The 13,537-nt window shown below is 66.2% G+C and overlaps 2 protein-coding genes across 6 annotated transcripts; both read right to left on the bottom strand.

The window, feature by feature from the left end:
* Nucleotides 1-720: 720 nt before the first annotated feature.
* VPS16 (VPS16 core subunit of CORVET and HOPS complexes) lies at nt 721-10,759 on the bottom strand. 2 transcript variants are annotated; one of them, XM_075092308.1, is made up of 25 exons: nt 10,602-10,759; nt 10,199-10,287; nt 9,977-10,074; nt 9,098-9,226; nt 8,576-8,720; nt 8,394-8,509; nt 7,927-8,049; nt 7,005-7,060; nt 6,724-6,813; nt 6,034-6,128; nt 5,152-5,228; nt 4,786-4,917; nt 4,550-4,677; nt 4,137-4,172; nt 3,823-3,931; nt 3,617-3,751; nt 3,411-3,519; nt 3,088-3,185; nt 2,894-2,998; nt 2,462-2,539; nt 2,031-2,200; nt 1,809-1,905; nt 1,543-1,646; nt 1,102-1,242; nt 721-964 (listed from the first exon to the last, which is right to left on the bottom strand). In XM_075092308.1, exons 1-25 carry the CDS (start codon nt 10,652-10,654, stop codon nt 889-891), a joined length of 2,589 nt encoding a protein of 862 aa, XP_074948409.1. In that variant the 5' UTR covers nt 10,655-10,759; the 3' UTR covers nt 721-888. The 2 variants fall into 2 exon arrangements, with proteins under 2 accessions (XP_074948409.1, XP_074948410.1); XM_075092309.1 differs by having other exon boundaries at nt 958-1,242; nt 10,602-10,758.
* A 571-nt stretch (nt 10,760-11,330) lies between these two features.
* LOC142056831 (putative N-acetyltransferase family 8 member 5) lies at nt 11,331-13,348 on the bottom strand. Of its 4 annotated transcripts, none has more exons than XM_075092319.1 (3): nt 12,976-13,082; nt 12,166-12,334; nt 11,331-12,060 (listed from the first exon to the last, which is right to left on the bottom strand). In XM_075092319.1, the coding sequence occupies exons 2-3, from the start codon at nt 12,319-12,321 to the stop codon at nt 11,635-11,637; spliced, it is 582 nt and encodes a 193-aa protein (XP_074948420.1). In that variant the 5' UTR covers nt 12,322-12,334; nt 12,976-13,082; the 3' UTR covers nt 11,331-11,634. The 4 variants fall into 4 exon arrangements, with proteins under 4 accessions (XP_074948420.1, XP_074948421.1, XP_074948418.1 ...); XM_075092320.1 differs by having other exon boundaries at nt 11,331-12,057; XM_075092317.1 differs by lacking the exon at nt 12,976-13,082 and adding an exon at nt 13,269-13,348 and having other exon boundaries at nt 11,331-12,334.
* Between the last annotated feature and the right edge of the window lie 189 nt (nt 13,349-13,537).

The raw sequence follows: 13,537 nt of genomic DNA, 5'->3' as shown, positions 1-13,537 counted from the left end.
CCCCGGGCTTGTGTCAGCCCTGGTGTGGCCAGCAGGAGCCGGGCAGGGATGGGGCCCCCGTGCTCGGCCCTGGGGAGGCCCCACCTCGAATGCTGGGCTCAGGTTTGGGCCCCTCGGGACAAGAAGGGCCTGGAGGGGCTGGAGTGTGTCCAGAGAAGGGCAGCGGGGCTGGGGCAGGGTCTGGAGCACAAGTGTGCTGGGGGGCGGCTGAGGGGGTTTAGCCTGGAGAAGAGGGGGCTGAGGGGAGCCCTTCTCTCTCTCTGCAGCTGCCTGAGAGGGGCTGGAGTGAGGGGGGGTGGGCTGGTCTCTGCTCCCAAGTCACCAGTGACAGGGCGAGAGGGAACGGCCTCAGGCTGCGTCAGGGGAGGTTTAGGTTGGAGATGAGGGAAAATGCCTTCCCTGCCAGAGGGGTCAGGCCCTGGCACAGGCTGCCCAGAGAGGTGGGGGAGTCACCGTGCCTGGGGGGGTTCAAACAACATGTAGCCATGGCACGTGGGGACATGGTTTAGGAGGCCTGGGGGTGTTGGGCTGGTGGGTGGACTGGATTATCCTAGACATCTTTTCCAACCTTAATGACTCTGTAATTCCATAAATGCCCTACAGCCTCCCAACATAGCTCTGCCTCAGGGCCCATTTCTCCCAGGAACCCCGTCACTAGGGGTGCTGAGTAGGCTGGGGGGACTAACAGGGGTGCTGAGCATTTCCCACCAGGAGACAGGACAGTGACCTTTTCTCTTTATTGAACATGAAGTGAGGGGGCTACACAGTCAGAGGGTGGGGGACCCCCCGACCCTCAGTGGGGTAGGGGGCTGCACAGGCACTAGAGGATCCCGCTGCTATATTTTGCGGCCAGCAAGGAAGACGTCACCCTTGTAGCAGCTGTCAGGGTCAGGGTGACCCCAGCCCTGGTGCAGGACACGGACACCCTTCTGCTTCCCTGCCCTCAACCATGGGCACAGACACCCTATGGCAAGGGGGAGGTGTGGGGGCTCAGAGCTGAGAACCCTAGAGAAGCCCCCGTGCAGGGGGAGGGGCTGGAACGCCCCTGGAGTGCATGGTGGGCAAGCGGCCAGGTCAGGGCCACCAACTGCTGGGGCTCACTTCTTCAGGAGCTGGGCTCGGGCCCGGTTCAGCTTCTCCGCCACAGCAGTGTCGGTGCTGGCAGTGCACTTGGACAGGACAAAGTTCATCTCCGTCTCGTTCTTATGCTCGATGGCAGCATCGGCCGCCTGGTCCAGGTCCCTACAGAAGAGTAGGGGAGTTGGGGCCTGTGTGGGGACAGGAGGGGGGCAGGATCCCCAGGCCCCAATCCCCCACATCCTGGAGGCAGCAACCCCAGCGAGGGCAGGCACCCCATGCAGCCCCCACCACCCATGTACTCCTGGGGGTCTCATTGACCCCAGGCTCCCTCTGGGGCCCCCAAATCCCCAGCCTCACCGCATGAGGAACCAGCTGCTGCTGTGGGCTCCAACCCTGCCCCACGCAGCCCCATCTGCCTCCCAGCTGCCCCCCCGCCCCTCGGCTGCAGCCGAGCCAACGCACCCCACCAGGACGAAGGCCTTGACGCGCTGCTCGGGGGTCACACGGGGCGCGTACTTCTTGGCCTCATAGCGGTTGTGGTGTTTCACCGAGATCTCCACAAAGGGCTGGAGAGGAGCAGGGTGGGGGGCTGGCTTCCGCCCTTGCCCCACGCCAGCCTGCCTGGGCTGCCCCACACAGTGCCCTCCAGCTGCCCCACAGCGTGGCTCAGCCCCACAGCCACCCACGGGGCAGGGCTGGCCCCCTGCCAGAGCAGGGGAACCTCTTACCAGGTACCCAATGGGTGACTTCTTGCTCTTGGAGAACTTTTCCATCTCCTCCCAGTCCCCGCGGTTGGCCAGGGCACTGATCTTCAGCCACCAGTACCTGGGGACGCAGGTCAAACTGGGTGCTCTAGCTGCCAGTGCCTTGCAGCCCCACAGCCACAGCCCCGCTCCTGCCTGGGGTGAACCCCCGGGGATGCACGGAGGAGTCCCCCCACTGGAACTGACCTCTTGTCAGGGATCTTGAAGTCCCGGTAGAGCTGCTCGGCTCGCTTGTGGTGGCCATCCAGGATGAGGTTGGAGACTGTGTCGTGCAGCGAGAGGTCAAGATAGGGCTTGTCAAAGTCCTCCTGGAGGTGCCGCTGGAGCCGCAGGAGCTTGATCTGATCCTCTGTGGCCTGGGGAGCAAAGCGCCGGCATAAAGGGTCCCCATCCCAGCCCTGCCCATGGGGCCCAGAGGGTCCCTACCCCAGCAAGTGATGGCAGCAGCCCACCCAGCCTCAGCCGTGGAGCAGGGTAGGGGGACCTGCGGTGCCATGTCAAGCGGAGGTGGCCCAGCCGAAGCCCTGTGCGCACCAGTGATGCCCAGCTCTGCTCCTGCCCAGCCACAGGAGACCAGGGCCCCCCCACGGCACCCCCCTGGCCCCGGCTGCACTCACCTTGGCAGCAAACTCGTTCTTGGCTTTGTAGTACTCGTCCAGGGCATTCTGCAGAGCTCCTACTCGCCCTTCGATGCGCTGAGGACAGAGAGCACGGCCACTTCACTGCCTGCCAGCACGGATGCCACGCTGCAGGGATGGGGCAGCGCCCTCAGAGCCCCCCAGGTGGGGCAGGAGGGGCGGCCCGGGGGTACGAGGTGGAGAGCTCCCTTCCCACACCCAGAGCCTGCCCTGAGCGTGGGGAGGATGGAAACCCTCCCCGGCTGCAAACACCTGGCTGGTGCTGCTGGGCTGCGTGGGGCAGGGGCAGCCACCGGGCGTGAAATCACCCCCTGCCCTTTCCCAGCACACTGTCTCTCCCTGGGTGAGGAGGAGCCAGCCCGGAGCCCGCCAGCCTTTCCCTTGCTCCTCCTGCCGCCGCCAGGCACAGACCTTTTCCGAGTAGCTGGAGTGGACGTGGAAGTTGCCAAGCTCCTGGTGATTGTCGTCCTGGTTATACAGGTCCTTCAGCGTCTCCCGCTCCTGGTGCTTGCAGAACTGGGGAGCGATGCGGGGGGCGGTTAGGGCATATGGGGACAGACACCGCAGAGCCTCCCCGGGGCCGGGTGTGCTGCGGCAGCCCCTACCTGGCGGTACAGGCTCAGGGCCACTGGCTGGTTCTGCAGCGTCATGAAGAAGGTGCCGCGGTTCAGCTCGTTCTTCAGGTGGAGCACGACGGTGTACACTGGGACAGGCAGCTCGGTTCAGGAGCAGGGGGTGGGGACCCTGCCCCCTGCACGGCTGGCCCCAAGGAGCAGCAACAGCAGAGGAGCAAGGCGACGTCCAGGCGCAGGGCAGAGCCCCGTGCTGAGGGCTCAAGCAGCTCCCGCTACCCTCATCCCACAAAGCAAAGCCACGAACAGGCTCCCCCAGACCCCAAATCCCTCCCCTGCCCAGCCCTGACCCTTACCCAGGTCGGTGTCCCCGCTCTCGATGGCTTTGCTGAGCGCCAGCTTGCTCCGCTTCATCTTCAGCAGCAGCGGGACCTGCTCCCCAGAGCGCGGCTCGTACTCCAGCAGCTGCAGGTGGCAGAGGGGCCGTCAGCGTGTGGACACCACACGTGACCCCAACCATCCCACCACCCTGCCAGACACGCCGCGGCCCCAGCCAAGAGACCTTGATGGCCAGCTCCGTCCTGCCGCAGTCGTAAGCCCGGGCAGCGATCTCCGAGTAGGAGATGCCTGGCGTGTCACCCAGCTTCTGGTTAATGGCGTGGGCCACCTCCTCGTCGGACTTGTCCTTCTGCTGCACCTGGAAGGGTGCGAGCGGAGCGGTCTCCACACGGCCCTAGGCAGGCAGAGCCCTCCGAGCTGTCTCCTTACCTTGTAGCAGGCCCAGTGGGCCAGGATGCGGCTGACACCCTGGATCTCTGAGAGGCGCAGGTACTCGCAGATCCTGATGGCCAGGGGGTAAAGCCGCCGCAGGACCAGCCTGGAGTGACACATGGGGGGTCAGTGGCACGGCCCCACAGGGGTCCGAGGAGTTGAGCAGCTCACCCAGCCTCGTGAGGGGCACTGAGCTCACTCAGTGCCCGGCCAGGGGACAGATATCGCGGGGATGGGGACTGCAGCGTGGCTGGACACTGCCAGGCTGCTCAGGGACAGGGCTGTCTCACCCAGCTCACAGGGACGCTTACCTGTCCAGCAGGACCTCGATGGTGAGCCGCTTGTATCTGTGGGGACGGTCAAGGGAGCACAAAACGCCACAGAGCACAGGCAATGCGTGCTGGGTGCCCCCCGACCCGGCAGCATCCCCCAGCCAACTAGGCCAGCCCCAGCGCATACGGCTGCGGAGCCAGCTCGGCTCTGCAAGCACCACAGGGTGCGATGAGCGCAGAGGTCTCAGCTACAGACCCCTGCCATGGGGCCTGGGGCACAGCTGGTGCCCGAACCCTGCAGGGCCGGCAGCTAAGCGGCTCTGCAGCTCCCTCCTCCCCGTCCTGCAGCCACCCCAGCAGGGCCTGGGACCCCAAACAGCACTGATCCCACCTGGGCCAGGTCCTGCTCCCGCCCCAGGGTCATCACTCATGCACCGTCCCACGGAGGATACTGGGTGAAGGTGAGGGGGATGCCAATCTGGTAGTCCCGGATGGCGTTGAGCACCCGCAGGTCCTGGCACATGCGCACGAAGCTCTCTGGGGGGAACTTGTCGATGAAGCACTTCCCGAAGGAGGCTGCCTGCGGGAAGAGCGGTGCGGCGCTGGGGCTGTGCCGGCCACGGCACGGCCGCCAGCCGGGAGGGAGACGCTTTTGGCTGCAGCCAAAGCCCTCCTGCGCCTCGCTCACCCTCAGCAGCGACTTCTGGGTGTCCGGCTCATGCTCGTAGCCGGCTGCCTCGATGCACTGGCTCACCGCCTCTGGGAGCAGCTTCTGGTCCTTGATCTCCCGTAGGTACTCGTCTGCCTTCTGGCTCTCCTTCTGCAGGGAAGCGCAGCCCATGGGGACAGCAGTGGGGTGCTCTCTGGCCAGGCTGAGCCCGGGGAGCCCCAGCACCCCTGGGAGCAGGTGCCAGGGGAGCCCTCACCCCCAGCAGGGGCCTCCGGGATCTCCCCCTTCCCATCACCGCAGGATAACGCTGGCTGTGGTTGGCATTGGTGCCACCCCAGCCTCCTCAAGGACAGGCAGGACCTGGAGTGGGGCGGTGGGCTGTACCTCGTACTCCTTCTGTGCCTCCAGCAGAAGTGCCCCTGGGGCCATGGAGGCGATTTTGAAGATCTCCTGGCTGGCTTCTGCAGACAAGGGGGAAAAAACGAAACAAAATCCACATGAGAGGCTGCTCCAGCCCAGGCACATCATCTGCACCCGCTGCAACCTGCTCCCTGCCATCCCTGCCTGCAGCTCTGGGACCCCAGCAGAGCCCGTGCCGGCACTGTCTTTTGGTGGGGTGGGAGCGCAGCCACCGCCGCCCCGAGCACGTGGGCAGAGCTGCATCAATGGACGGCTTGGGGCTGCTTTTCCAGCCCTCACGACCGCAGCCCCCAGTAAACACCAACACAAGGGTCCAGCAGATGTTGTCAGGGCACCTGTGGGACACGCATGCCCCGAGGAGCTATTACCCCCCACAGAGCCACGGCAGCTCTGCTCTGGGGGTGTGAGGGTGGCAGCGGTGCAGAAGGTGAGGAACAGACATGCCGAGCTGTGCCAGGCCTCAGCAAAAAGCCTGGGGGCTCCGGCAGCAGGAGGAGGCGGGGGCAGCCTGCAGGGCCCTGCTCAGGACACAGGGGCTTGGCAGAGCTGGAGAAGGAGGGGACCAGAGCTGGCACGGTGCTGGAGAAGGAGGGAGCTCAGGGCCAGGCGAGGGACTGGGTTTAGAGCCCTGCACCAGACCAGTGGTGGGGTCAGGGCATGGCTCTACTCCGCTGTGGGGCTCTCGCCACCTCCCGAGCCCCCAGAAAGGGCTGGGCAGGCCGGACCCCTGCACACAGAGGTGGGCACAGCCATGGGCCGCATCCTGGGTGCCAAGCAGTGCAGGAGAGACCTGCCTGCCCGGGCACGGGGGGTTCCACTCAGCCTCACCACCCGGCACCATCTCACCTGGGATCTCGTGCAGGAACTCATGCGAGGTGCGAGACAAGATCCGGACCCCATCCAGCTCCGGCACCAGGTAGGAATCCTCATCCAGGACAAACCTGCGCTCCCTGCTAAGGGCTCATGGGAAGAAAGCGGCTGGGGGTGCAGCCCAGCCCTGCTGAGGGCCAGCCCCAGCGATGCCAAGGAGCAACCCCCTGGAGCCCCTGTCCCCCTGGATCGTGACCCCCTTTCTGCAGAGAGGCAGCAGGGCACAGGATCAGCACGTGGGAGGGACAGGAATCCCCCCACCCCCGCAGCCCTCGCCCTTGGGGAACTGGGACAGGACCTCGGCAGGGACAGCGCTCCCAGCCCAGGGGCTTTGGTGGCTCCCAGCGCTGCTCTCAGAGCTGAGGGGGAGCGGGATCCCCTCAGCAGGAAGGCTTGGGGAAGGGGGACAGGGGCCGAGGGTGGGGGAAGGCAGGAGGGGTTTTCACTGCTCTACAGGACCAGGTTGGCCAGGGCCAGGCAGGGGAAATTGTGACAAAACTGCAAAGGAGAGGAACAAGTTCAGCCTCCTCCGACCGTCCTGGGGGGCCACTGACACCACTGGTGTTCATGGAGAACCCCTTGCCCACGACAGAGGTGGCAGCGGTCCAAGGAGGGCCCGCAATTTGGGCTGGCCTTCGGAAATGATGCTTCTTCCGCAAAGGATACTGGATGCACTCCGTGGAGTTCCCCACCACCATCATCTGCCGGTCCCAGGCCATAACCACGGCACGCTGCCGGCTCCGGGGACGCATGCACCTGCCAGGGAGCCCCAGCTTAACCCTGGCCCAGCTGCAGCCCCCCACAGCTGGGGTGGGGACGGATAGGGTCCTGCTCATCCCAGGCGGGTAGTGGGGTGGCCGCAGAGCCGAGCAGACCCCGGCTCAGGGTGCTGAGGAGCATGGGTGGGTACAGCCGGGGCAGGGGAGGCTGGCGGGGAGACCACTCACCAAACCATCTGCTTGGGCGCAGATCGGATGCTGCTGTTGAACTCGCAGAGCTTCTCCTGCGTCAGGAGAGACCCGGGTCAGGGGGACAGTGGTGCAGGGACCGGTGGCATCGCCTGTGCTGCTGGAGCCACGCTGAGGGGAGCTGCTGGGGGGATGAGCAGCACAGACCAGGCTGCGCTGGGCACTGGGAGCGTGGGCGCCACACCGGGAGCGTGTCCCACAGGAGCACCCAGCCCCATCTCTAGCTCTGGAGGCAGCCACGGCTACGGCTGACGCAGTCGAAGGGCGATGATGCTGTGTGAGTGTTTAAAGCGTGAGAAACTCCTCCGTGGCTGCGGCACACAGCTTGCCTGCACACAGGGCACGAAGCTGCCTGTGCTCAGTGAGTGAAGGTGAAAGGAGAAGGATTGGTTTCAGCGGGCATGGGAGGCAACCAGCACGTCACCAGCACGAGCCCCACAGCGTGGGGGATTTGGCAGGGCAGACTCACAACTCACAAACAAGGACCCTGTGCCGAAGCGACCACACCAGCAATGGCGATACCCAACAGGACTAGAACCACCAAGCTTGGGTGTGGACGTAACAGAACCGCGACCGGCGGGAAAGAAGTAATTACTGGTGGGCTTGTTTATCTGGGGTGGGGTTGGACAGAAAAAGAGAGGTGCAAGGCCAGCAAAAAGATAAGTTCAGAAATAGAAAAAGGTATAAAATCAGGTGAAGAGCAAAAGGTGGACCTGCCAAGGACAGGAGTGCAGACACCTGCGGGAGGCAGCGAGGCCAACCTGCAGACCTGAGTCCGTGGGGACTCCAAGGAAACCTGCGTGGGACACCCCACCCTGCTGGATCTGTCTGCCGGGCAGGGAGAGGAGTGGTGGGCTGACACCCTAATGCCCCGCGACGGGCAGGGAAGGGAGACGCTCACCTTCAGCGTGGCCAGCCCCATCCAGATGTAGCCAGTGTCGGTGAAAAGCGCCAGGCAGCGGTAGTTGAAGGACACGGCCATCTGCAGATAGGCACCAGCGGAGGGGCTCATGCCAGGGGGGGTCTGGGACAGAGAAGAGGAGAGGGTCACACCTGGGGGGCACAGTCTGGGGATACCGACACTGACACTGCGTAAGGCGCTGAGAACTGGTGAGAGTGGGGGTGTCCCTTCCCACCCTGCACCCCCTCAACCCTCATCCCTTTGCCCCTGGCCAGGATGGGGCCAGATGTCCCTGCACCCCACGTCTGCCTGTGGGGCAGCGGTGGGGAAGGACCTGCCAGTGAGTGTGGGAGGCTGGAGAGCAGCCTGTGGGACAGCGGGGAGGACAAGGGAAGGACCTGCCAGTGAGTGTGGGAGGCTGCAGAGACCACCCTGCTCCCTGTGGACCCCTGCCATGGCTCACTCACCACGACGGAGCAGGAGGTGTTGTCCAGGAGGTAGAGGTCCTGTCCGACTGCCAGCAGGACGATGGTGACTCTGTCCTGGGACAGCACAGCCCAGCAGGAGGGTGGCTTCTGCAGACCTGCCGGGCACCAGCGTCAGGCCCCTGCACCCGGCCGGAGCCAGGGGCAGCGGGGAGGAGACGCACCAGGAACCTCGGGCATCCTGCGCAGCTTCAGGTCATCGATGTTGGTGGTCAGGGAGAAGCGGTGCGCCCCGGTGAGGATGGCCACGCCGGTGCCGTACTCCGTGTGGAAGACCTTCGCCTCCAGCACATGGTTCTGCAACACCTCCTGCGCCACAGAGAGAGAGCTGGGCCCAGGCTGGGGTAGCCAGGGCTCGGCACCATGCTGCTGCTGCTCTGGGAATGAACCCACCCCGGAGAGAGTGAGCCCAGCCCTGTGCTGCTCTGCTGGCAGGTGCCCCAGCTCAGACAGGCTTCACTCCTGCAACAAGGAGGGGATCACTCTGGCCCCGGGGGCCATGGGGATGGTTGCCATCTCACTCCCGAAAGCAGGCAGCCCTGCAAGGTGGATGGGAGAGCCTCAGGCTCCCCGCTGTGTCCCAGGGGTCTGAGGGAGTGCTCACAGAGGCCTTGCAGCATTTCACTTCTCCATCACACAAACCCAACCCTGGGCATCTCTTGAGCTCCCCGTTCTGTCCCACTCACGTTGCCCATGCTGAAGTGGCGCTTGAACTCGCAGAAGAGGTTGTAGATGAGAACGGTGCCATCCTCCTGGATGCACAGCAGGTCCTCGCTGGCCGTCCAGCCCAGATGCACCAGCTGGCCGCTCTTCCACTGTGGGCAGGAAACACAAGCACACCATGGGGCTGCTCACCTCCTGGCCGGCCAGCCCCAGGGATGTCCCTCCGGGAGACATCCATGAAGCCAAGAACCACAGCTGGGCTCCCACAGCTCTGATGCCTACAGCTACCCTGGTTTTATGCAAGGCCCTGCAGTCACAGCAGCTTTCTTTACCCCTCCACATCCTCAGTGCCCTGTGTGTGCCCCAGCCGCGGACAGCAGGGAAGGGAGGATGCTCCTGTGGCACCAACACTGCTGTTCCCGTCACCACCCCATCCCCTTCTCCCAGGGCTGGGCAGCCTCCCTCTCCCTACAGCTCTCCCTGCTCCCCCCTTGCACACACCACCACTCCAAGGCTTTCAGGGGGCTGTAGGAGCTGCACGAGCCATCGCCCTGGAGAGCTTAGGGTGCTGAGGAGACGTGGTAGCACCCTGCATCGCCATGGAGAGACCAGAGGAGCTGTCCAAGGGCACGGGCAGAGGTGACTGCCGTCCTCGCAGCCCCGTGATTCACCCACAACACCCAGTTGGCAACCCAGCCGTACAACCGCCAGCGCCACCCATGAGCCCTTCCACAGTCCCCCTGCCCATGGGCTTATCACTGCAAGGGGCAGAGAGCTAAAGCCGCTGTCATCCTCCAAGGGGCAGCTAGGACCGTCCCAAACTCCCTGGCACATCAAAGACCTCCATGGAGCGCTTGGGGCACAGCTTAAAAGATGGGGCAGCCGACCCCAGGGCAGCTCACCGGGATGCTGGCCAGCAGGAGCCCTGAGGCCGAGTAGATCTCCAGCAGCGGGCGGGCGCTGGGGGATTTCTCCTTGCGGGCGTTGTTCTTCAGCAGAGCTGCGGACGGGACAGTCCGGCTGAGCCGCGGACCCTCTGCTGCCACCACCGGGGCCCAGGACAGCCCCATCCCATGGCTTGTGCCCCGGCGCAGGGTCCCGGCGGGGCCAGGCCTCGGCCTTACCTATGGGCCCCCCGTACGGGGCAGCTGCCACCAGGCAGTCCCGCAGGTCCTCCTTCAGGTTCCACTCCATGGTGTACAGCTCAAACTTCCTGCGGGCGACAGACAGACGGATGGATGGACGCAGACAGAGGGACAGGGCAGGGGGCTAGGGATGGTGCCCACCCGCTGTCCAGCCCCGGGACCCCCCAGCCAGCACCAAGGCCCATGACCAGCCCTGAGACCCCCAAGCAGCCCCGAAACCCCCCGAGCAGCCCCGGGAACCCCGAGCCCTCCCAAGGCCCATGACCAGCCCTGAGAGCCCCCCGACCGGCCCCGGGACCCCCTGGCCGACCCTGGGCATGGGGAGGGGCTGCCTCTGCCCGGCGCCAGTGCCGGGCCCGGGCCTCCCCCCGCCGCCCCTCACCGGTAGAAGGCCTCCTCGCCCAGCGGGTTCCAGTTGGCCGTGTAACAGTCCATGGTGCCGGGCCGGGCCGGGCCGGGCGCTGCCGGGAGCGCTGCCTCTGCCTGCGCTTCTGCCTGTGCTTCTGCCTGCGCTTCCGCCCGCCCCGCCCCGCCGCGACGCAGGCTCGGCCGCCGCCATCTTGAGTGAGGGCACAGAAAGGAGGGGGTGTGGGTAGGGAAACCGCCGCCATCTTGAGTGAGGGCACGGCGGGTCGGCGCCGCCGCCATCGTGAGTGAGGGCACGGCTTCCCTCCCCCCCGTCCCCCCCCGCCCTCTTCTGGGTCCTGGGATCCCCTGCCCCCCGGGGGTGTCCCCTGTCCCCAGGGGCGTCCCCTGCCGCCATTCCAGTGTGACACCCCCCCAGCACCCTGGGGTCCCTGTCCCCCGCGGTGTCCCCCGGGGTGCCTCTGGGTCAGCTCCGGGACGGCCCTGGGCCCTTCCCGCGGGCAGGGCGGGCACTGCCGGTCCGGCGGGCATTGCCCGGGTTAGTCACAGCCCCGCGCCGGGCTGCCGGGGGCATGGGGAGGCCGGGGTCTGCGTGTGCTGACGTGCACAGGCACACACGCAAGCTTGCATGCAGGGACATGCAGACATGCAAGCTTGCGTGCACATGCATGCATGGCCACACACACGCGCAACTGGCACACGTGCACCCGTACGCCCACACACCCACATACACACCCCACACGGCTTTCCCAGAGGTCTCTCTTTATTTCTCACTGCTAGAAAACTAGGAAAGGCGCCGGCAGCCTGGCCAGGCACAGCCTCCGTCCCCCAGCGCCGACCCCACGTGGGTGCCGCGGCGGTGCCCAGCGTGCCAGGGTTGGGCGTGCTGCGGCGGTGCCTCGCGTGCCGGGGCTGGGGGTGCTGCGGCGGTGCCTACCGTGCCAGGGCCAGTGTCAGGGGCGCTGCGGCAGCGCCTCACGTGCCGGGGCTGGGGTCAAGTGTGCCGTGGCAGTGCCTCGCATGCTGGGGTCGGGGTGCCGTGGCAATGCCTAGTGTGGTGGGGCTGTGGTGCGGCCGGGAAGGTCGCAGCGGTAGTGGAAGACCTGGAAGCAGAGGAGGCTGCCGAGAAGCGAGGGGCTGAAGGTGCCCACCTTCCTGAAGCCCTGGCCCTCGTAGAGCCGCTGGGCCGCCACCTGCACCATGGAAGTGGACAGGACCACCGCTCTGTACCCCCGCGCCCGGGCGAAGCGCAGCACCTCCCCGCAGAGCGCTTTGGAGATGCCCTGGCCCCGGTAGTCCTTGCTGACCGACATCCGCTTCAGCTCCAGGGCTACCCCTCTCTCGGCCAGATCCTGCGTCGGTGCCACGGCCACCATGCCCACCACGGCCCCCTCGGCCTCGGCCACCCAGAAGCAGGAGTCGGGCGCCCGCAGGTAGCTGGCGGGGATGTCGTGGAGGTCGGTGCTCAGCGCCTGCTGCACGTAGGAGGTGCTGAAGGAGCGGACCAGCAGCCAGGTGGCCACCAGCGCCAGCGCCACGGCCCCCAGCCCCACCACCCAGTAGCCGGCAGCTGCCCGCACCGCCACGAAGAGGACCAGCAGCTCCAGCTTCGCCCGCGCCGAGCGCAGGACGTAGCGGTAGCCGGCTGGCGCGTGCTCCAGGATGCCGCGGGCGAAGAGGGTGCGCACGGCGTCATAGTCCTGGTCCCGGTACTGCCGGATGCGGTAGGACGCCATGAGATGCTAGCACCTGCAGCACAGCATGGCGGTGTCAGGGCAGCGCCCACCTTGGATGGGGACCCCCGGAATATCCCCAGGCCCCGCTGCTGGGAAGGCACAGCCAGCGAACATGCAGGAATCGCTGCCCGAGCACTGTGCAGCTGCGTTAGCTCCCGTCGGCTGGGCACCAGCCTGCGCTCTGCGTCACCCCGCGGGCGTAATTACCCTCTTCTCACTAAAAATCGCCCTCACCAGCCTTGCCTGGGGTGGGCGTCTGGAGATTCCATCCTTGCCAGGTTCCTGCCCTAACTCGCCCGCCCCACTTCTTCCTCCACACCCCTAGTTCCCCTTGGGGATCCCATGTACCCCTCCATGCCATGGCAGGAGCAGGGGAAAGGGACATGGTGGGGGTCACGGGCACAGAAACCCCCAGGGGCTGCTCAGGACATACCATGGGCTCGTGCCCCTGCTCATGGGGGGTGCTGAGCCACCCTGAGTGGGGATGGCTCCCTCTGCCCCAGAGAATGGGTGGGGGCCCCAAGCTGCCAAAAAGCCTGCAGGGGTCTGCCTTGGCTTTGCCACTGGGGGCTAAGGGGGACCGTGGCCTCAGCTCCCCCCCTCCCCAGGGTCCCAGCCCCCCCGTGGCCCAGCAGACTCCCGGTCCTCCCCCACCTGCTGCTACCAGCTCTGCCGCTCCTCGAACCAGGACTGCGGCTGCGCACGTCCTCTGGGCAAACGTGGGGGGACCCTCGCCAGACCCTTGGGGTCTGGCAACCCCCCTGTACGGGGAGCGGCCTTTGCTTCCCGCAGCCCCGGCGCTGGCCTCTGCCAGCAGCTCCCACCAGTGCTGTAGAAAGATGCCGGCTCCGTTCAGCCCATCCTTCTGCACCCCTCGGGGGTCTTGCCCAGCATGGGGCTGGAGCTCCGGTGCTGGCACCGAGCAGTACCCCCAGCTCGGCCCTTACCCAGGCTGGCGGCTCCAGGGATGCGGCAAGCGCAGGCGCTGAAGGGGAAGTGCCGCCCCCGCTGATGCCGGCGCGCTGCCATACACCGAGCCTGAGAAGGTTACGGGGTCACGCTCAGCCTTGGCCGGGCGAACAGCACGGGGGCCGCCTCTGCCAAACGGAGGTGCCTCGGTACTGGACCCCCATGGTGGGGGAAGCCTCGTCGGGGAGACTGTGGGGGGGTCCACGCACATTTAACCCCTTTGCAGCCCCCGAGGGCTGCTGTAGCC

Source organism: Phalacrocorax aristotelis, chromosome 4, assembly GCF_949628215.1.
Source record: "Phalacrocorax aristotelis chromosome 4, bGulAri2.1, whole genome shotgun sequence".
Taxonomy (NCBI): Eukaryota; Metazoa; Chordata; class Aves; order Suliformes; family Phalacrocoracidae; genus Phalacrocorax; species Phalacrocorax aristotelis.
Note: the sequence above shows the minus strand (reverse complement) of the source record. Positions and strands in the feature narration are given on the sequence as shown.

What these genes read in the sequence shown, in the direction of transcription:
- VPS16 (XM_075092308.1), bottom strand. Translation starts at nt 10,654, where the DNA reads ATGGACTGTTACACGGCCAACTGGAACCCGCTGGGCGAGGAGGCCTTC. An exon ending in AGGCACAGAAGGAGTACGAG is followed by an intron (nt 4,918 to 5,151) that starts GTACAGCCCACC and finishes GCTTCCCTGCAG; the next exon opens with AAGGAGAGCCAGAAGGCAGA. An exon ending in TTCAAGATCCCTGACAAGAG is followed by an intron (nt 1,906 to 2,030) that starts GTCAGTTCCAGT and finishes CTGCGTCCCCAG; the next exon opens with GTACTGGTGGCTGAAGATCA.
- LOC142056831 (XM_075092317.1), bottom strand. Translation starts at nt 12,321, where the DNA reads ATGGCGTCCTACCGCATCCGGCAGTACCGGGACCAGGACTATGACGCC.